Genomic DNA, 23,248 nt, shown 5'->3' on the forward strand with positions numbered 1-23,248 from the left:
ATCTCATCCCTCTCTCAGTAATAATGGAAGTGTTATGCAAACAGATAGAAAGTGTCTGATGTATGTCTTTATAAAAGACTTCCCTTTGGCCTGAGAGCTTTTCTGTTCTGCTGCAGCTCTTTGTCCTCTCACATTTCCTATCATCTCTTTCAGGATAACAGCTTAACCCACAATGGCGTCATGACAGCGTACAGTACAGGGCCTGCTTCATTTCCATTAGTGCTGTGACTCAGGCTCCTTATTGTTTGTCTGGGAACACATAGGTTCATGTCAGGTTACTCAGCAGATCTGATGTTAAAGCATCGGCTGCTCCCGCCAATGGAGATGGACTGTTTTCTCTTGCGCAGGGAAACACATTGTCATGCCATGCCATGTCCTCATTAGCATGCATGACATGCAGGAATTCACTGGAGCACATTTGCATAAATTAGCCCTCTCCTCTACAGAGGCGAAAGGCCAATGTAAGAGAGGAGTGCTGGGTGAGGGAGGAGGGAGGTGGCAGGATGAGGGGAGGGCGGTGTAGTATTGCTCAGCCTGTTTATGAAAGGATATTTGGCAGGCTTCCTAAAAATGTCAGGCGAATTGTCCGTGTCTGTGATTGGCCACTGCCTATAATTTCCTGCCCTGTAATGGTATTGTCTGTCCACTCCAGACACAGAGCAGGGCTGCGTTAACCTAAAATGGCCCCAATCTGTCACGGTTATGAATTTGCCTTTTTGTTTCAACTCACGCACTAAGTGTTAACTAACAGCTGAAATACTTCAAACGTCATGGCAGTCAGCTAATGAGCAGGAAACACTCTGTGTGTCCTCCCTGTCCTCCTCTTCTTCCTTTAACATTTAGTTTCCTACACTGTTACCGTCTCCCTTCCTCTCTCATTCTCCTCCGTGCTCCGTCCATCTTCCCCCAGTATTTACCTCCCCTTCCTCCCTCCCTCCCTCCATCCTGTGTCACTCCCTTTACGCTTTCCTTCATTAGGCTGCTGTGCTGGTTGTAACAGTGGAGTAATCACATATGGTGCAGGGCACACATAAAGACGCGCTCCCGCAGGCAGCAGCTGCTGATACTAGCTGAAAATAGATCCCTGGTACGCTCAGCACTTTTCCTCCAGCAGCTTTGCTGTTTATCAGCAGGCCTGGATGCAGCAGGCGGACCCCCAGCCTCATTTAAGCTATGACTGCCTCACTATTACAGTCAGCAAGGCTCCATCCACAGCAACTAAGTGTGTGTCTGTGTGTGTGTGTGTGTGTGGGTGTGTGGGTGTATGAAGAGAGGCCAGTGGCAGTTACCTGTAGGTACACTTTCTAAAGTTGCTTGAGGGTTTGTGTTGTGTTCTTGTTATGTGTGTAATTAAATGTCACACCTCAGCACACAAGTCATACAGCACAGGTGCAAAGTGATTACACAGTGATGAAGACAATTAATGCTGAGTAATACTCTACAACTTGTGAGTGTTGGTGTGGTTTTGTCTTTTTCTGGAAAACGTATCAAATCCAAGCAGAATGTTGATGTTTACTTAAATACGACTCCACATTTCTTCATTTTAATCCTTTACTAAAAAAATCAACCCCAACCTTCAAAATACAATAACAGGTTAGATGTGATACACTCTATATTCTTATATAAAACAGCAACAAACACACAACAGTGACAGAGGGCAAAACTAAACTTTCCCTCTGGATTGTCTTTGCACCATAAACAGCAAAACTACTAACAATACAAACTTTATCTGTATCCCACTACTGTAGCAACACACCAACCAATGTGTGTGTGTGGGTGGTGTTTACGTGACATCTAACGACTCAACAAGTTCTGGCGGAGCTCTTATATGTCCTGTCATCTCTGTATGTTTATGAATTGCAGTCATAAAGCACAGGTATGAGCTTGAATTGACTCTTTTTTAAGTTCACAAGTTCACAGAAATGGGTCTTTTTAAAGGGACATTCAACTGATTTTTACACATGATCAGTTTAGTAGTCATGTTCAGCACTACTCAGCGTGATGCACAGGATTATAATGTCTTTTATAGGTCTAGAGAAGCTTTGTCAACTGGGAAAATAACCCCTGATGACATCATAGTGACGTCATTGTGGTCATTGTAGCTCTTGCATAGAGATGAGATGAGATGGAATGAGTTGCAGAAATCCTGTGTTACAAACTGAAAGATGTAAGGATTAACCAGACAGGTGGTCTAATAAAATGCTGTTGTTTCTATTATGGTAAATGTTGGATCCTGTGTTTTTGGAGCTCAGGATATCTCAGTCCCTGCTGCTTCAATTTTGACCTCCTCCTCCTCCCCTAACCCTTTAATGCATAAATTAAAAAAATAGAATATGGCAGTATGATTGTAAAGAAAAAACTCTACATCTATCTATCATACAATTTATAGTCAAAAAGATGAGGAAATTCAGATTTATATGTATTTATTATTGCAGAGGGAATAGAAATATGTGTGTGTGTGTGTGTGTGTGTGTGTGTGTGTGTGTGTGTGTGTGTGTGTGCATGTGAATGTGAATGTGTCTATGTGTATGTGTGTGTAAGCTCATGTTCCTGAGCAGTCCCGCAGCAGCGGTGTAGTGGATGTGCTGCGCTCATCAGCAGAGCGGATAGTCCAGTCAAAGCCTCTACCCTCCCCCCAATCCCTCATACTCAGACACACACTCCCACCCACCCACCTACTCTAGCACAGGCACACACACACACACACACACACACATACACACACCACATCCCCCCCCTCATGGATATGGAGTCAGCAGCTTCCTCTTAACAATGACTGATATGCGCAGTGCTATCAGACTGTCTGTTACCCAGAGCTCACTGCAATGTGCTTTATACCAGATTCAAGTCAAGTATGTGTTATTTTTATAGCACCAAATCACAACAGATTAAGACATACAATTGGCTGTCATCTGTATAACAATAAAAATGTAAGGAGTATTTCCTGATAATAGGAAGCATCTATAAGGTGAATAGTAGCCTATTGGTCCAAGAATTGAACCTTGTGGAACTCCATGTCTAACTTTTGTACTCATGGAGGATTCATCATTAACGTACAAACTCAAATTGATCTGATAATTGGATTTTAAACCAGCTGAATGCAGTTACAATGCAGTTTAATATCAATTAAATGTTCCAGTCTGTGTAATAGGATGTGATGGTCAATGGTGTCTAATGCAGCGCTAAGATCTAATAAGACAAGTACAGAGAGAAATCCTTTGTCATTTGTAACTTTAACCATTACAGTCTCTGTGCTGTGAGGCTTCAAATCCGCAAACTGATTGGTGACTGCTTTCTCAATGATCTTAGAAAGAGAAGGTCTGTAGTTAGCTAAAACTGAATCAACAGTAGGCTTTATAAGAAAAGGTTTAATTACACCTACTGTGGTACATTACCTGTTACTAAAGACAGATTGATAAGAAGTGCTGACTGAGTGTACAACCTCCTTAAGCAGTCTAGTTGGGATGTGGTCTAAGAGACAGATTGATGGTTTAGATGAAGAAATCATTCAGGTTAGGTCATATGACGGAATAAATAAATATACTATATCAGGCTTTATCGCTGTTTCTAAGGTTTTGGTGCCAGTTGAGGGCAGGAAGTGATGATTTTTGTATAATAATAATAATAATAATAATAATAATAGTTAGAATTTTATAATTAAAGAAGCTCATGAATACATGGATCATTATTACTCTACTCAACCTGTCCAGAGTACTGAAAAGAAAGCAAGGGATGTTTTTATTCTTTTCTATTGATGATGAGTAATAGGTGGCTCTGTATTGTTTACTTGTGAATTACTGTGTGAACTACTAAAGCACCCCTACAATCATTATACATACTACAAAGAAGAGCCATAAGAATAGAAAACAACATTCAACATATCACACTAACAAACTGGTTTTAAAATCACAGGCTATCAAGTTTATGGACCTTGTATAGCACAAATACTATACAAAGCAAGAAATAATCTACACCCTGGACACATACAAAACCTGTTCACAGAGAATGGGTGGTACAATTTAAGAGGAAAATTCCATTTTAAAAAACCCCAGTGTTCGGACCACACTCAAAGGGATTTGAGTTGTGGGGCAAATTTGTGAAAGCAGAAGTTCAATTCAATTCAAAAGGAGCAGCAAAAAGTTGTTTTTGAGAGGTTCAGGGATAAACAGGAAATTGTAAGTATTAACTTCCTGCTCTTTTTTTTTGCTGAGAATTTGTTACTTATTTTAATATAAGGTCTACAGCAGAAAGTCCACCAATTATCTACAATTAATTATCTACGTCATTTGCTGGTCACCCCTCAACAGCCAGCAGTTAATGACAGGCGCCTTATACATTTCATCATTGGTCAGATAAGGCAAGGGCCCAGAGAGTCCGACATTGTCTTTGCATATGTATATGCTGACTCAGCATCAGTTTTAGTGACCTCCAATTGGTGTAATCAGAAGTTGTTACCACCAGCATGAATAACAGTTGTACCATATTTCAAATGTTAAATGGTATTCTTTGTTACTGGCTTTGGCCTCAGGAATACATGTATTGTCCTGGGTGTCACTAACACAAGATGCATCCTGAAGCCTGGAAAATACAGAAATATCTTACTGTAGTAATCCCATCATACATTATATGCTGTGTGCAAACAGATGTGTATTTAGCATATCAAACATCTGTTTCTGGTATGTTGTTTTACGTCATTAACATCTGTCTGTAAACATATCATAGCAGAGAAGAAATTCAGCAGATGTGTAAATAAAATTAACACAAGAATAAGATTTAAAACCCAATATGAGACAAACCAACAGCAAAAGTGTAACGTTTTACAGCATGGTTTATTAAATGTTCTCACCACAGCACTGGCCATGTAAATAACTTCAAATGTGATTTCTAAACCAGACTGGGGAATATTTGAAGCTGTCCAGCTGAAAGAAATGCTGAAAGATTTGACAGCTGTTGCCGCTAAGAAGAATCGCCTCATTTCAAAGGGCTAGAATTACACTATAAAATAAGAAACACTTTTATTTATAGCTTTGTAAGAGTGACTAACAGATAGTAGATAGTTCATGAAAGAGAACAATGTGTAATGTAGGGACAATAGGATAAATGGATGCTATGATGAAATGATGACTTACACAGGTACAGAGGGATGACATACAAAAAATGCATAAATGCGTTAAAATACATCAATACAATACAACTGTACTCCATGATACAATTAAACAGTTAACATCATGCTCTATGACATGTGTAAGAATCCAGAGCAGGCCCAGCTGACTTCTTCTTGGATCAAGTTGGCAAGAGGAAAAGATGTAGAGGCTTTGATAGAGAGTTTAAAGGATGCCCACGAGGCACAAGTGTGAATGATGAACGCAGAGTATGATGGGAATCAAATGATGTAGTTTCTACACCAAGTCTCAACCCAACTGAACACCAAATGAAGGAATATCATTTGGGAGAATGCTGTTTATCCCTCCAGTGCAGTTCTAGAGACTTACAACACAATAAAAAAGGCAATAATGTTAACACATGATAATGTTCAAAGCTTTAAATTGCTCCCAAAATGCATTTGTAATGAAAAAAAGTCTCAGCTGTTTTCTTCACTCTACTGGATCATAAAAATGGTTTTCATGGACAAAGAATACACAAGAGGTTGGAAAGCACAAGCAAATTTCTTTCAGCGCATTTTACTGTAGCTACGTTGTAGTGGCTGGAATATAAAGCAAACTGTAACTGAACTATAGTGTCACTAAAGTCACAAGCACAGGGCTGTAGCTACTATTGAACATACTTACTCCAATATTTTCTAAATTTTAAATTAGATTTTAGTTAGTTCAATAAATAGAAAAGTGAAAAAATGTGGATTTGGTTGAAAGCCTAATACGAAGCTAGTAGGTAAATGTTGAGCTTAGAATGTCTGACCCCACATATGTGCTCACAAAACAGTGTTTGATGTTTGGAAATAAGTAAAATGTGAAAAATCCAAATCATTAATGGCAGAAATTAAAAGACCATCTTCTGTTTCATAAACAGGATCAAACAGAAATCAATTAAATATAGTCTCATATACCCTTTTAAATTTAGTCACTTCAGTGTAGTTGTTCTTACACATACAGTAATCATGACGTCATTTGAGTTTAGCTATAAGTCAAGTTTGGTGCTTCACATTTTAAAACTTCAATTCTCATATCTGTTCTTTCATCACCCCTTTCTGTATTTTGGGGTCTTGTTTGGTGCAAATTAGCAGAGTCACTTCCTGTATTGTGTTGAGTCTTAAGCCTTTAGTATGTATTGTCTCTAGTTTCAGATCATGTTTGGGAAATGAACAAAGAAGAATTCAACAAAGTATTGACTCCATGGGGTTTAAACCTCTACAAAACAAAAAGCAGCAGCCTAACACACGTTTATTCAACTTCCAGAAAATCTACATAGCCTGATGATTTAATACATTCATAGATGACCTCGAGCTATTTTTTTACAGACATATTTGTGTTTCCTCATACACTCTACATAGTCGTTTTTCCAGGCAGAAAAACCCACAGAGTAAATTCTGTGGTTTTTAAAGCTTGATTATTTAGGAGGGAAAATCCTGTTTTACGACTGGGGTGTCTGTTCGAGACCGCTGGACCTGGAAGCTGCTGCAATGCTTACAACAGTGTATGCCATTCCACCTCGGGTAATTCATCTTGTTTCCCCCAACAAAGGCAGCAAAACAATCAGTAAACAGCGGGCTCATTAAAACCACATTGTGCTGCTCATCCCCTACGTCTGCAAGCCTCTGTTAAATCTTGTAAGGAAGACTTTACATCACTCAGCCCCTGAAAAGGTGCTTTGTACTGTAGACCAAACAATAGCAACTGAGTTTCAAAGTGAATCCATTGTAATTGGGTTCGTGAGCGCACCTTTTCTCTGTGTGGTTTGATCGCTTTCCAGAGCGCCTAACAATAAATATGTTTGTCACCAGAGAATATATCAGGATAAAGCTGCAGGGATTGGGTGCTAGAGCTTGAGTAAAGTGATGAACACAACCTACTGTGAACCTCACGCTGATCTCCAAACAGCAGACAAGCCTTGTATTAAAGCCGGCTCCCCTAGCTCCTTTCTCTCGTCTGTGTGCTCAGTGACAACAGCAGCAGAGGGCAGCCTGGACTTCTGCAGGCTCAGGAGTTTACCTAATTATCTGGCATTAAGTCTAAATGGAAGGCTTCCCTCTATCATCCCACGCCACATGGCCACAACAGGGATAAGCCACAGTCTTACAAACCATTAGGCTTTACAGACACTTGACCTAAGGACACAGGGCACTAACACAGAAAGTGAGGCTGTGGGGCCATGCCCTGATCTGAGTACTTATAGTACTGAGCACTGCTAGACACATTCATGTCAGTGTTGGGAGGGCAAAACTCTAAAGGTTAAACAAAGCAGGTCCCAGGCATCAACTCTTTTGTTTCTAGAACCAGTAGTCAAATGTCAATGTCTGCTCAGTTTCCTAATCATGTCATTTATTCTTTAGTCAAATAGTTTTGCAGATTGTAGGACATTTGATTTAGGCTGCTTGTGTTTAAACAATGTTATCTGTTAAGAACTTTGGCTTTGTTGAATGATAAAGTGTTTCTTAAATAAGGTCCCAAGTATTAGTTTGGGATCTGGATCAAAACCCTCAAAACAATACCAAACCTTTGTACAAAAACTAAAATTAAAACCAGGCCCGATGTATAACTCACTGAGCAAACCACAAAGATCCCTTCTAAAGAACTGCCATCATTTGACCATTCAACAAGGCATTTGAGGCAACATTTTCTTCTTGGCTGCCAAGAGTGAATACATGCAACAGAATGAATATAGAGCAGTTAAATGCCTAAGACTAACATTTGTGCTAAGACATTCTACATGAAGAAGTAAGGGTTTTGCAGATGGAAAGCACTGACAGGAGTGGGTGTAGACATAATCAGTGACATGACCACAGAGCAGACAGTGGTGGAATGCTGGAATGTCCCACAGGTTGTTTTTTGTGAACATGAGGCTGGACACACAACTTGCCAACAGCCCCAGAGCACCAGTTCTTATTTACTGCTTTACAGAATGTTCAGTGCTGACCCGATAAAAAGATTAACCGGTACTTTACAGTGTTTGTTTATGGTCGTTGGAGCTGTCTGGTTTTCTCACCACACTCCAAGGGCTCCGAACAATGGCTGTGCTGATGGTAATGCTGGCAATTTCCCTGTTTTTTTGCAGGTCACTGCCAGGGGATTCGCCCCATTGTTGCAGTTTGCCTACACTGCTAAGCTGTTACTCAGCAGAGAAAACATCCAGGAGGTCATCCGCTGTGCCGAATTCCTGCGCATGCACAACCTCGAGGACTCATGCTTTCGCTTCCTGGAAGCTCAGCTGCGCAGCGAGGAGGACAGCTTGCTGCTCTGCCACAAGGTGGCGACAGAGGTCAACAACTCGGAGGATGAGACCATGCAGCCAGAGGCAGAAAGACCCACCTCCCCCAGGGCGCGGCGGTGTGCTGACGCCCTCACTTCTTCTCCTGATGATGATCGACTAGCAATGGCTATACCCAGTAACTTCACGGATGGCCGGCTGGACTTTGATCGACATGGATCGTCAGACCTGCCACGATGCCCCAAGTACAGGAAATACCAATGGGCTTGTAACAAGCACAATAATGACACCTCCTCACACACCAGTACCTCAGGTTTTCCAAGCACATTAAAGAGTGAGAGTGGCGTTGGCGGGGCAGTGCCAGGTCAGGGCAGGCTGCCTTTGGCACAGATCAAAGTTGAACCGCAGGCAGAGGAAGAGGCCATCTCATTGTGCTTGTCAGGGGATGAGCAGGACGTCAGGGATAAGGACAGTGTGACAGCCATGGAGATGGATAACCCCATATCCGTGGAAAGAACCAAGAGAACCAAGTCCCCTTCCTGCCTCCGAGCCTTCTTCAAGAAAGGGGTGGACCTCCCCAGTCTGCCCAACACATCACAGCAGCTATTCGCCAACAGACTTGTCTGCCCCCAGGACAAAGGAAACTCTCAGGGAGATCATAAAAAAGACTTCAGGCCTTTCACTGGGGAGCTGGGTCTGTCTGTTACATCCCCGAAGGAAGTGGACGGTTTCCCTGCAGGGTTGTCCCTCAAGTCCGCCTCCTGCGATGGGGTCTGCAAACAGGAAGTTGAGCTAGACCGCCGTAGTGTCATATTTTCCTCAGGGGCCTGCAACCGTCTGGGAACCCCAGCGCATTCCTACCCTGGTGGGAACTCTTTGGAGATGGAGCTCTCTGAGCACATGCCAAAAGGCCTGTGGGCTGGAGCCAGCCAGTCCCTCCCCACCTCCCAGACCTATTCTCCCAGCACCACCTCCACTGAGCCCCCACTCCTGTGCCACCCACGGCCCATCACCAGCTGCCCAGTGCCAATCAAAGTGTGCCCACGCTCGCCGCCTTGTGAGACACGCACCAGGACTTCCAGCTCCTGCTCCTCGTACTCCTATGCGGAGGACGGCAGCGGAGGCTCTCCCTGCAGCCTGCCTCAGTTTGAGTTCTCCTCTTCGCCGTGCTCCAATGTGGCACGCTGCCTCAATGTGGACCAGCAGGAGCAAAGTGTGGGAGGTGATGCCCTTTTTAACCAGGTGCGGCCCAAGATCAAATGCGAGCAGTCCTACGGCACCAACTCCAGCGATGAATCGGGCTCCTTCTCGGAGGGAGACAGCGAGTCCTGCCATGTACAGGAGCGAGGGCCAGAGGTGAGTGTAAAACATTGTCTCTCATATGTAACACACAATGTAGCCATCACACTCAATTCCACCTTGGCTAATTATATCGCAGTGGCTTGCTCTCCAGGTCTGCATTAGCAGTCATTAAATCATCATGTAATTGAAGCAAGAGTGCTCAGTATAAGATTTACAGCACCGCCAAAGGGCACAGATGTGCTTTGATATTATTAATCTGCTTTATGCACTGCTGGAGATCTGTGTAATAAGTCTGAATGTGGGAGCCCAGATGCAGTAGGACTGTCTAAATGCAGGAGGCTGTGATACTGTTTTTAAGACTGTGATTGGTTGATCATCTCAGCTGGAAGTAGCGTTTATCTGAGAAGCACTGCAAGCAATTGAAGTGTCAAGATTCTCTCAGGGAGGAGCTGCCCTGTGAAGTGATTCCCTCTGGCTCTATCTGTCTCCCTGCCAATGCCAACCAAGCCTAACTAGCTCATTTTATCCCAGCAGAAGCACCATAATCCGGCGCCATAAATATGCATATGCTAATTCTCAGCGTAGTCTTGCTGACTTCTGACACTTGTGATCTATCGACAATTAGCTGAGACACATAGCTGCGGTGAAGTGTGCGGTGTGTTGCAGAGGGATTACAAGCAATACATAACAGCAATGTGCTCTGGCCATAAAGTTTTAGTGGGCGGCGCTTGCAATGAGTTAAATGTGAGTGGGCGAGAGGCTCAGTTTGGTCTCATGATGAGACTGTAGTGCAGCTCCACAGTGCTGACAAGGATGAATAGCCAATCCTCTAATCATCCTCCCCTAATCCACCTGGGCAGACGTCCTCCAAGCTGCAGACTAGACGACTGTTGTTGTTTACCAGGTAAAGATCACTAAGGGACCCTTTAATTCACAGATGGAACACAAGGCAGGTGTAATAACATTAGAATGAGCACATTTCCCACTTGAGGGAAGGTGAAAGACAGTGAAATCAATTCACAAAGAAAGGTTTTGCTTCCTCATAGCGCTGCTGTGTACCCACTTTAATGATTCAAATTTCCATGTGCATCTCAGGCCCTTTGCTGACAAATGCTGTTTCTGTCAGGTGAAAACCTTTTATCTCCAAAATATCTCCAATGCAGCCAGGAGCTGAGTTTCCCAGCTGGGGATTTGAAATGCTTTTACAATAAATTATACATCACACTCAGTCAGTTATGAGGTATTTAAATGACACAAGCATTGTCATACATGTCTTTCTCCATTACTTCACATATTGGCTGCTGCAGAGCTTGAACTTACGACCTTCTGGCTCCAGGAAGCCATCTTGGCTCTTGTGATATTACATTCAGTGATGTTTGCTGGAGGTGTAGGCAGAATTATGTTTGATGAGCTCGGTGGAGAGAGCTGCTCCAAGTGCACAGAGGGAGCCGAGAGAGAGAGAGAGAGAGAGAGAGAGAGAGAGAGAGAGAGAGAGAGAGAGAGAAAGTGGTGCGTTGCCATGGTGATCAGATTCACAGAGCAAGTCGCTGTGTTGCAATGGTTGGAGCTACATGACAGGATTGTGCTTTTTTTTTCCCGTGGAAAGAATTCAGTTCCGCTGCACAAACAGAGCTGCAGAAGAAAGAGGCTCAGCAGTAATGTGTAATTATTACCTTCATGGCGTGGCACACAACTCCCATCGCCATCAGATTTATGGCTCTTTGAAGAGGCTGCTGAATGTACTGCAGTAAATGATGTGAGATTGATTTACAGTGCTGAGCTATCAACCGGGAGTGTGGCCCAAAAATGACTAGGAGACATTTTAGCTGCCTTTGTCATGATTTTTTTGTGTGGGTATGACTTTGTTTATATATACAGTATATGTGTCAGCCATTGTAGGTGCTCCGTTACTCCACACAATATCCTCTGTCAAATCTATTGACTCACACAGTGTTATCTGCCAGCTTCAACTCACTATCACAGGCTGTTGATAAGATTCCTCATGAATGAATGTTTCCCAGATCAGCCTGCACTGCAGTTTATTGCAGCAGTCAGTCTTATAGTGGAGGTCACAGAGAGGTACTTACAAAATGAAGCTTAGTGTTAGGTTACTCGTCCTTGGCCTTTATGTGTGGTGAAGAAATGCTACCTCACACTTCCTGGGCCGCTCATTTTCCTACCATGCGTCTCTGTAATTCTGCCATACAAACAAACACAGGGAGAAAAGTGCTCTGTGTGTGTTTGCAGAGCAAACGGCAGAGGGAGGGAAAGCAGCTCTGGTAAAAATAGCAGCAGTGGACTGGACACAATGAATCCCGATGAGGAAGGAAGTTGTTAAAGTGCAGGCCGGTCTGACCGAAGCCTAGTCATTCAAGGTAGCCTGTGTCACTCGAGGTCTCCGGGCAGCTCCTGCTCTGTGGTTATGGACCGTTTCCTTCATATGAGCCACATCTGTGTGAGACTAGCAGCACCTTTCACACACAGGCTCACTCTACACTGTGTTGAACTGTGGAACATCTGCAAGAACAAGAACATTGTTCTCTCACAAATGAGTGAGATTTTGATGTGTGGTTCAGATCTGCCTGTAAACTAGTCTAGCTTACTATGACAGCAGTATACAACTATAGAGGAGGTCAGACTTCTCTCCTACACAACAGCAATGGTGCAATCAAGTGTTGTTAATCTTAAAATTGAACCCTTTATAGAGCACTCATTGAAATACTTGGAAATTCAAAATTTCAACCCTAGAGAGTTATTGGGCCGATATTACATGACTTTTTTGCTTTTGTGACTTTAAAAAAAAAAGAAAAAATGTTGCAAATCAAGGTTGATGAAGTTACCATATATGGGTCCTCGCAGGTCTAGGGTAAAACATTTTCCAAAAAGTCTCCACATGGTTCTACAAGCTCACAGAGAGACACTGGGAGGCTATTTTGGATGTTTACGGAAGTTACCAAATATAGTTATTCCCCCGATAAAGGGTTAAGCTGAGGGTGAAATTATAAAGAAAACATAAAAATCCAGCTTTTTATTATATTATTCCAAAGACTAATATAAAAAGGGTCTGTGTTATAAGTAAATGCTTCAGCCGACACCTTTTACAGTCAGAAACAGCTTTTTTTAGTTTGTCATTGTTTCTAAAGGAGAAGAAGAAAACTAGCACATGTGATTATTGACTTTATTTCTTTATATATGATATATATTAGAGTTGCATACGTTTAAAAATGACCAAGCTAAACTATATAGATATTATCATGTCACTGACATTAGAGTCACACACTGTATGATTGTCTGTTTGTTGTAGTGACAGTGTTGTTTTAGTAGTTACTATCTCATAATTGCCAAATAATACGTTGAATCCAATAACAACAAACACATTGCAACATACAATACAGTCTGTGATCAGTAATCTTAGCAAACGTTAGATAAATATTGTTGCGTAACTGACATCACTGTGCCAGCTCACTGATTGTATCACTCTTCTCACTTAAGTTTATTTATCGTTATCACAGGCTCACTTTAATGGCCTTTATTCCAGCTCTGTTACAGGAGCTTCCCAGCACAACCATGTCATGACAGGTGACTGTGTCATGTCAGTGAGCAGATTGGAGCGTGCAATAATCAGTCAGTGCTGTACGCTGCCACAATCCCACTTGGATTTGCCCTTGACACCGCAACTGTCAGCATCCCAGCCGAGGACGTATCACACACACACGGCTCCACACAGCACCTCGGTCTGTCTCCGTCTTTGTCTCTCATTGCTCCGGCTCCTGCTCACGGTGTAGGCGTCGGAGCTCGTTCTAGCGTATCGTCTGGCCACAGAGGTGCAAATATTGATCACACAGAGAGTGGGAGGAATGAGGAAGTAGTCCTGATACATCAGCACATTGTTTTTTTCTTTTTTTCTACCAGGCGCAAAATGAACCAGAGTGAACGTGTGACAGGAAGTGCACATACCTTAATATCAGTTCCGCTACCCTTGCACAATGCCAGAGAACCTTTACTCTACTCCAGATATGATGTGGCTGTGGTCTGAGTCCAATTTACCATTCATACTGATAGAGCCGTTCACTTATTTTTAGTCATGGGTGATAATGATTATATATACATGAGCTAGAGTCTGTTATGTTAAAGTAATGTTACTCTTTCATCCCTGAGCACTATGACATGAAAGCCACATGCACACATCCATCAGTCACCTGGAGAAGAAGTGTACAGTAGTTTTGAAATGATGTAATGGAATACAAACATATGACATAAAGATATTGGAGGTTTTGCCATGTGTTTGCCCATTCATGTACAGTTTAAATCTATATTAAACCTATAAGAAATGTTCTCATGGTAACACAGAGAGCCTTATTTTGTAGCCTGCGGAGTACACAGAGGGAGACTTGTTCAAATTCAGCAAGAGCGGTGTTGTTTACCCAGGCATTTTACTTTGAAATCTATATTTATCTAGCTTGATGCACATATAAAAGAATGGGAGTAACAAGGTAATGAGATATGTTGCCTCTTCATTACCCCCTCAAATTGCCCCTGGAGTATATGCTGCGTTGCTCCACCGTGCTGTGCAGCGCGGGGACAAATATAGAGACCAAACAGAGGAGATATTTCGGTGCTCTTACCTAACGTGTGTGCACAGAGGAGGGTAGCGTGTTGAGTCTGTGTGGAGTCTAGCCGGACTGGAGATCCCCAGGATGCTGCTACAGCTGAGTTAGTGCAAAACTGTAAAGTACGTGGGCCCTCAGGGCCAGCTGGGGCACAGAAACTCCTCTATTCTACTTCAGGGCTTCAAATCCTGTGGCAGACCTGGAAGCACTGAGACATTTAACATCCAGCTACCTTACAGTGCTAATCTGCCAGATTCTGGTTGTGTTGATTTTGGCTGCATTGTTGCTGCTTGGCGGTCAGCGCTGCGGGTTATTTCTCACTGACATTCCCAGAAATACGTACGAGTATGTTTGCACTGCTAGTTTTTTGTTTTTTTGTTGTTTTTTTTAGGTGTTTTTTTTTTCTTCTGTTGATGGAATGTGATGGGGTTTTTTCTCAGTTAAATAACCGTTTCTTCCAAACAAACTCTGCTGCCAGTAATGCAAAAAGCATCAGAGGATTTCTCACTGGAAACATCTGAATGCTCGGAACATAAATAAATCTTTTTATGAACCTGGTACAGGTTGATATCATGATGACATAATACACATACATCATTCAGTGAGAGAGCAGTAAAACAGCTGCTTATTTTATAAAAATGTTGCAGGTTATCACTTTAACCCCTCAGGAAACAACAGTCACCGCTGAACCTCTGCACATTATCTTCATTAGGATCTGACTGAAGACTTGCTGCTGTATAATCCCATTTACAAGCATGTGAAATGTAACAGGCCTAATTACAGAGGTAGCATGAAACACCGATGTGCACAATTCTAAATGGCACTTTTACAAGATAAGATCTCATTTTACGTTGGATTGGACGAGTTTCACACAGACCTGAACCTGAGCTGCGAGGCAGGAAACCGCCTCAGCTTTTAAAGCAAACTAGCAGAGAAAATATGAGTGAGGCTTTTGTGTGGAGCGTGTAGGTGAATGGAGACTGATTTTCTAGTGCAGGGAGGCTTTAGAGCAGATCAGGAGACTGCAGGTGAGCACAGAGCACAGTAACCTCTTCCCTGTGTTGGTCATCCATCCAACTTTGCTACAGCTGTCTGCAGCTCTCCACCTGCCAGCTGCCCAGCCTCACACACACACACACACACACACACACACACACACACACACACACACACACACACACACACTGCTAGAACATCCACCTGTACTCATCCTCATATCTCTGGATGTTGTTTTTCTTTTCTTTTTTAAAACTAGTGAATACATCAGATTGTTTTAATGCCACCTGCAAGACTTTAAACTATTTTAAAGGAGTATTTTGGAAATTATTCTTATTTAATATCATTCTAGGAGCAAAAGGAGAAGATTTCTGTCATTCTACCAACACGTCTACCAACTTTTTAAATCTCCAGTTTATGAAATTAGTTGTAATAAACCAGAAGTTGTACGGAAAAGAAAAGCAGGCTGAATTGCTCACTTGTCCCACATAAATAGTATTTTTAAACTTGGACATCCATTATGTTTCAGAAGTGCACAGTGCCAGGCTGGAGGCCCAGCACAGCACTGGTCCTGATAACAGATGAGCCCTACTTTTCACTCTGTACCCCATTTGCAGCATAATGACCCAGAGAGAAAAGAGAGTGACTGAAGGGAGGGAGGGGGGGAGGGAGGGAGGACGAGGAGGCCTGAAGAGAACTGAGAGAAAGAAAATGGAAATCCAGAACATTTGGGGGTGTGAATTTATGACCGGCGTCGAAGCCTACTCTGTCATCCCAGCCTCGCCGCTGAACTGGTTCTCGCGGTGGAGCGGCTAAATTTAGCCGTCCCCAGCGTAACGAGCGACTGGTGGATGAGGGAAAGGAGAAAGAAACCATCGCAAGGTCGCAGCGTCCCCCCCCCCCATGCTGTTTTTCTGGCCTGATTCCTTACAAAGATCCCATCTGATTCTGTGTCTGGAAAGCGCAGCGTATTCACAGTACACAATCACAAACAGAGTCATCTTCTCCTCCGCTTTAGATGAAGCTGGCAGCTCAGAGCGATGTTTTATAGCTCGCCCCGCGCCTCTCTTTGAGGCTGGAGTTGTCATGCCCTGGCAAAGTAGCAGCGAGAGCCGAGTGTGGCCTTGAAAGCTCGGGTCATTATTTATTCATGTGTCTGCATGCAGATGTCGAGCTGAGATGAGAAATAGGGCTCCTGGCGGCTCAGAGGGCTGCACTTCTAATGAGGAAACTCAAGCCATTCTCTCCATATCTCTCAGGGATAGATTGACATCTAGATTTGCTCTTCAGTGAGGAGTAATTTCGATTCTGTCATGAGTAGGCACCTTGCTTCATCTCCCCCGAGTGCAGCGCTTACACCAGGTGACGCCTCAGCCACCGCTGCATGCCGTCTGCTGTAGAAAACGGAGCTGCGTTCCTCTCTGCTGCAGCCTCTGAGTGGTTAAGGGTCCCCAGGGAGCATCTGCCCCCCCCCCCCCCCCCCCCCCCCCCCTGCTCAGGTACAGGTAGAAGGAGCGCGGAATGGCATCGCTCCTCTTTCTCCTCTCTTCTTCCTTTGTTTGACTTTGTTCTTGCTTTGCTCTGCAGAGACAGCCACATAGAGGGGGGAAAAGGAAAGAGAGGGGAGAAAGAGAGAGCTGCAGCTTCTCTCATCTCTGCCAAGCTCTCCGGCTGTCTTCCTCTGGCTCTTTGTTATGCCTCCACTGCTTCCCTCGCTGCCTAAAGCTACAGCTCCCTGGTGCACGCAGATACTGCTGGGGTGGATCTGCCTATGATGTGCTTATCATAAGGTTTGCCATCACCTGAGGGAGAGAGGCCGACGTATTGTTGCTCCTCAAACTGAGAGAAAGAGAGCAAACACATGCAACCTTGATATGTTGTCATATCAGCGGAGAAATATCACATGGCCTCCTGATTCTGGTTTGTGTTCCTGTGCCAAATCACCGCTTTCACATTTATCCTCATAATTCTTTTGTTCTGCAGCCGTGGAGACTGCTGCTAGTTGCCGGCACAGATATTCATGCCCCCAGAAATCACCTGACATTGATTTGGATCAGGTTGACAAGTCACTGCCCCCCTCAATCTGTCATGCTGGCACCTTTCCAGGTGCTAAGGGACAGATGGAGAGGGACTCTTTTCTTGGATCACCTTTTCCCCTCTGCTTGGGATTGTGCGACATGTTAAATATGAGGCTGAGAGAGCTGAGGGTGATGCTCTGCGTGCCATGTGGAGCAGTGCTCTTTTGCCATCTTGTGCTAGAATGGGGTAACTGTGTTACGTCAGTGCAGGCATCAACGGTGCACTGATTCACCTGGTAAATGCTCCTGTGTTTACAGTCAGCCATAATCCTCCATTGACATTGTGAATAAAAGAGAAGCAGTTAGTTTCTTTTTGTTGCTGATGTGAATTTTCAGTGTTGTAATTTTACCACCAAAATGATCATAGATTTTTACAGCGTTCAGTTATAATCAATGATAAACTAATTTTTTTATTATTTTTTTTAAGCAAATTAAATTTGATTAATTGAAGAGTACTTTAAACCTTTATACACTTATTTGAGTAACTAACTTATATGTAAAGTATACAATACCAGTCAGCAGTTTAGATGCACTTTCTCATTGAAGTGAATGAAGTGTGTCCACATACCTAAAATACAAGACCAGGGTTGAGCTCCTCTATTAATAAAACACTCAGCAGTGTGGACAGATCTATTTTATTCCTCCTGACCACCACAGATGGTTGATATCCAGGTATTACATTCACTTTCTGGCACTGAGCAGGATTTCATAGAACTGTAGTTATGTAACTCTGCTGGTGTAGACAGCTGTGTTAAATACAACCGTAACTAAGGGCTGTAAATAGAATTGTAGCATTGCTGATGGTATGAGTCACAACCTGGATAAAATACTAAATCCTGATGTATTTTTGGCAAATTTACCATCTTTGACTATGAAAAAACAGATTTTCATTTATCCCCTTCATAATATATTAATCACTGTCAAAAGACTATCATTATTCCAGTGGCTCTCTTCAGATTCTTACAAAAGAAAGATAAACTCAAAATTGTGTACTTTAACAGTATGAACAGCTTAATAAAGACTCAAATAAAAGACACCTGTCTAATCTTTTCCAGGTGAAGCTCCCTTTCCCCGTCGATCAAATCACAAATCTTCCACGGAACGACTTCCAAATGTTGGTGAAAATGCACAAACTGACCTCGGAGCAGCTCGAGTTCATCCATGACATGAGGCGGCGGAGCAAGAACCGCATCGCGGCGCAGCGCTGCCGCAAGAGGAAGCTGGACTGCATCCTGAACCTGGAGTGCGAGATCAGAAAACTGGTGAGTTGACCACCTCCACTGGCACGTTGTCACCATCTGTCATCATCACACACAGACCTGATCACACCTGCCACCTGGACTCAGTGAAAGAAATGATGATGTCATGAAATATGATCTCCATCCTGTCAGCACGTTAACACACCACTGTGCTGTCTGGTTGCCATGCTGACAGTGTAGTGTAGTGTGTGGGCTGCTTCAGTCTGCAGGCTACCATCATACTGGAGCTGGAAGTCTTTGATTTGATGTGTCAGCCTCCAGAAATGTTACACCAGTGTGGTAAAAGTTTTATGACAGTAATAATAGTAAACTTTTTTAATGTGTAACACCTTTTATGTATGAGAAGCAGCTCAGAGGAGATTCACAGACTGACCGGCTGTAGATGCAGGCAATGAGAAAGAGAAGAATCATTTCCCACCTGATACATGATAACCTCATCATACAAAAACATAGTTTGTAGCAGTTTTGGAGATTACAGGATATTTAAGTTACATTAAGAACATGGGCTTTGTCGCCCTCTAGTGGCAGCATTTTGAAAATGCAACTTCATACTTCACATTTTCTCCTGCAGATGCCTGTAAATGATCTCATAGTCATACAGTGTTTTATTAGTAAATGTCACTGCTTATAAGCTCAGTAGACAGTGAATAGGAGGTTTTTCTGCTGCCTCCAGTTACAGTCTGTCTTATTCTCTGAACCTTAATTGAGTCATATTATATGTGTGTGTGTGTGCGTGCAGGTGTGTGAGAAGGAGAAGTTGCTGACGGAGAGGAACCAGCTGAAGGCTTGTATGGGCGAGCTGTGGGAGAACTTCTCGTGCCTGTCTCAGGAGGTGTGCAGGGACGTCCAGCTGAGCCCTGAGCAGGTCCAGTCTTTACACACCTACTGCCCCATGCTGCGGCCCGCCAACTCCACTGCCAGCAACAACGCTGCCCACGAGCCCAAGCCTGCCTCCAGACCCGCGCACGCCCCCACCAACACCACCACCACCACCAGCATCGACCTCACCACCCACTCTGGCTCAGCCACGCCGGAACCCAGCCTCCATGGGTCACCCGGCCCCTCGGAGAGCGAGCCCGACTCGGCCGTCAGGAACGGGGCGGACAGAGATATGGACGGACAAGACGCCAGCTTGTACACGCAATCGGGTCTGTCCGTAGAAAAATCCAACCAGACGGTAACAGTCGATTTCTGCCAGGAAATGACTGACAAATGTACAACTGACGAGCAGCCGAGGAAGGACTGCACCATGTAGTGGTGGTTCTCTGTGTTGTTGTTTTTGATGTTGTTTTTTTTAATTATTTAATTTTACTCTTCTGACAAACCCTCTCTTGGGGTTGTTGAGACGGTCAGCCTCTGCCAGTGTTCACTGAAAAACAAGCTTTGTTTGTATTTATGTCTTTTTGTGCTGTCGGGTTTTTTGTTTTGTTTGTTTGTTTGATTTTTGTTTTGTTTTTTTGAACGGTTGACACTAAAGTTGTCTTAACAGCAGCAATACTGTTCTCCAGGTATTCTCCTCCATGACAGAGTGGGAACTTCTCACCAAACCCTTACAATGGTGCTATACTCGCCCCGGCAGCAACCTCTACAGTGGAGACTCTGTTCTTCATATCTCACACATCACAACTCAAAGTTGAACCTCATCGGACCTAAACAGCAGCTCTCTTTGTCTCTCTGTGTACCAACAGTATCTCTGTTCCTGCCTTTCTCTCTTTTTTCCCACTCTGTCTCTGTCAATCTTCTCTACCTCTTTCTGTCTCTCTCTCTTTCTCTCTCTCTCTCTCTCTGTGGTTTTTCTCTCGCTATATCTCAGAGGCCCTTTTCGTCACAGCAATTCAAACTCAGGAAAAAGAAAATCCTCTGAATGTTCAACCTAATTCATGAAAAATGAGAATACAGCTTCTGTACACGAGGAAGTTGCGATGCAGTTAGACTGTAAAATGTTCATATGCAAAAATGTCTTCAAGCGTCTCGCATTTGTATTTCTGTACAGGAGAACTTTGTACAGGCTGTAAACCGAAAACATTCCTCTTTTGCCTTCCTCAGCACTGAATTGAAAGGAAAAAAAAAAGATTTTTGCAGGCAGTTAAAAGGCTATTTTTTTCTCCCACTCATCAGCAATACCATTGTATTTGGATGTTGTAACGGTGACTTTCAAGTGCTTGTTTGGCAGAAATGTATATAGTATGGAGCATGATGACTGTAACAGTGATTTTGTACAGGTAGAGGCTTAGATGTTTCTTTTCACCGGGGTTATATCAAGCACCTTTTTGCTAAGGGAAAATCTTTGCTTTGCTGTTTCCTGTCCTGCCTAACGAATATTCCCCATCATGGTGGGTGTTCTTATACTCAGGAAATCAGCTCTACACACATATAGACACACACACACACACACACACAGTACATACAAACACATGCGTCAAAACACGTCAGATTTTGAGCCCCTTGCATGTATAAAAATTAGACATTCAAGACATGTTTTTAATGCGCGGCTCAAGGCCAGCTCCTTTCCACCCTTGACTCTTCTTTAAATGTGAAAAAAAGCTTTCTGCATTGTGTTTTTGGAGGAAATCTTATTTCTTATCAGTATTTAAAAATATAATTTTTTTAAATTAGACTTAGTTCAGGCACTTTGTTTCCAGCCCCAGGCGCTCAGAGCCATTTTAGCACTTCTATGAGGGTCTTTGTTTCTGTTTCAGACCCCTTAAAATTCTGAGACTGGAGCACTTAAATTGGCACTTCAAGAGGAAACATCTGGCTGATAAAACTATATCGATATACAGTTAAAAAAGAATCTCTATGAAGAACACGTATCTGAAACCTCTTTTAACACAAAAAGAAGCTAATGTTTAGTATAAGAGTGTTCACTCCTTCTATTTGTATTTCTTTAGGATTTGAATAAGCTAATTCAGAATTCATTTGACGTGAAAGCAGTGTATGTGTTGTCCAAATGATTGAGTAACAATCATATAAAAATAGTAACATGTTTGCCCTAATTGTGCATTTGTTTGAACATCCTATTTGGTGATGTGCATGCATGCTGCCTATAGCTATAAGCTTAGTTAGTTTGTCTAGCTTCTGTTTGCCTCGTAAGTTCTTTCTGGAGCAGTTTGCCTTCAAAATGATATATTTTTTAAATTATATATATATATAAACAAGCTGAGTTATCTCAACGGTTGAATTCAATTAGAATGTGAAGCTTTATTTGTTGCTCTTTAAAGCCCCAATCCAAAATGGTGCCACCTCCAAGCTAGCTACTCCTCTGTTAGCTTCTGTAGCTCAACACATCCCTCTTTTAGCATTTCTTTCATTGGCTTTTCCAAAAGAACAATTCAAAAATAATAATGTTCCTGGGCTTTACTATCCAAATCAGCATACTGCAACACTTGCTATTGGAATTTTGAACCCTTTGTGATTGTAACAAAGTAAAACAGTTAGCTTGTTAGCATATTAACTCTGGTGAAGTTTAACCAGCACGGCAGCCTGTAGAATACGTCATGGTAGCTGTTAGCTTCTCCCTTATCCACGGTATCCACCAAAGCTCTCTTCTAATATCGTGGCTGTCCAAAAAACATGACGTTAGCCTTCTCTGTCCTGCTATCGCTACAACCGTGTCCAAGCTAGCTGTGGTCGGTCAAAGCCTTCTGTCAAACTGGAGACATTTAAAACCCGTTTGTGGGAAATGTTTGTTAAAGGCAGCTAAAAAATGAAATCATTTTGTGTAATTTACTGTCATTATCTCAACACGTGGAGTCAACCACATGGCAAACCGCTGACCATGGTTATGTTGAAGGGATTTCTAGCTTTTTTATTGCTTTATTATCAAGGTTTTCATTCTTCTGCGCCACAACCAGAAAATTCAGATTAATTATGAGTTTCTGTAACATAGACTTGAATATTGTAACAGTTTATTTGAGCTAAGAAAAAGATTTTAAGAGTCCTGCTCATAGAAACTGGGATACAGAAAAAATACTTTTAATTTGCTGATGCTTGTGCAGAATTGTGACATTAAACTACAAATGTTGTCTATAATAGACTGTCTGTTATAGGCCTATAGTGAAACCAAAACTTCAGCTTTGTATTCCAGGAGTAAGAAAACCTCATTCAGTAATAATGACTGAAATTTCATCTTAACAACATCACCTTGCTCAACAGTATGTAGTTAAAATCACAAAGAGGTCAAATTCTAGTAGAAAAGGGCTGTAGTCTGCTAATTTATCTGAGAATTGAAACTTTAAAGCAGAGAGCCACACACCCTGTCACCGCCCCCCGCCCCAGGGACAGGCTCAAAGGCAGCGTTTTATTACTTTAAGCTGTGAATTTAATTCCTTAAAAAAATCTGTATGAATATTTTATGGTCAGAAAAATCTTGGATTGGGGCTTTAGGGCTTGGATGAAATGTTGAAATCGAGAAAAAAAAAAAACATTTGAAGTTCTCCCCCCTGACTTGTACTGATGTAAATTTTTAGATGTAGTTGAAAATCTTGGTCTCACATGTAAGACTGTTTCTGTCATACAGCCGCAGGGTAACTCTAAGTGTATTTTAAAAAAAACCTGTCTTTACATTTTTAAAAGACTGGTCCCTATTTTGTAGATGACCCACACGCACAAACACACGCAC

General features: G+C 42.7%; 1 protein-coding gene across 2 annotated transcripts in view; it reads left to right on the forward strand.

Moving 5' to 3' along the window:
* bach2b (BTB and CNC homology 1, basic leucine zipper transcription factor 2b) overlaps positions 1–21,706 on the forward strand; it is a 96,688-nt gene extending 74,982 nt beyond the window's left edge. For both annotated transcript variants that reach the window (XM_053336461.1, XM_053336462.1), the window contains 3 exons: positions 8,230–9,738; positions 18,424–18,630; positions 19,367–21,706. In XM_053336461.1, the coding sequence (XP_053192436.1) occupies positions 8,230–9,738; positions 18,424–18,630; positions 19,367–19,882 (2,232 nt within the window). In that variant the 3' untranslated portion in view covers positions 19,883–21,706. The remainder of the gene's footprint in view (positions 1–8,229; positions 9,739–18,423; positions 18,631–19,366) is intronic.
* Positions 21,707–23,248: the final 1,542 nt, after the last annotated feature.

Source organism: Scomber japonicus, chromosome 17, assembly GCF_027409825.1.
Source record: "Scomber japonicus isolate fScoJap1 chromosome 17, fScoJap1.pri, whole genome shotgun sequence".
Taxonomy (NCBI): domain Eukaryota; kingdom Metazoa; phylum Chordata; class Actinopteri; order Scombriformes; family Scombridae; genus Scomber; species Scomber japonicus.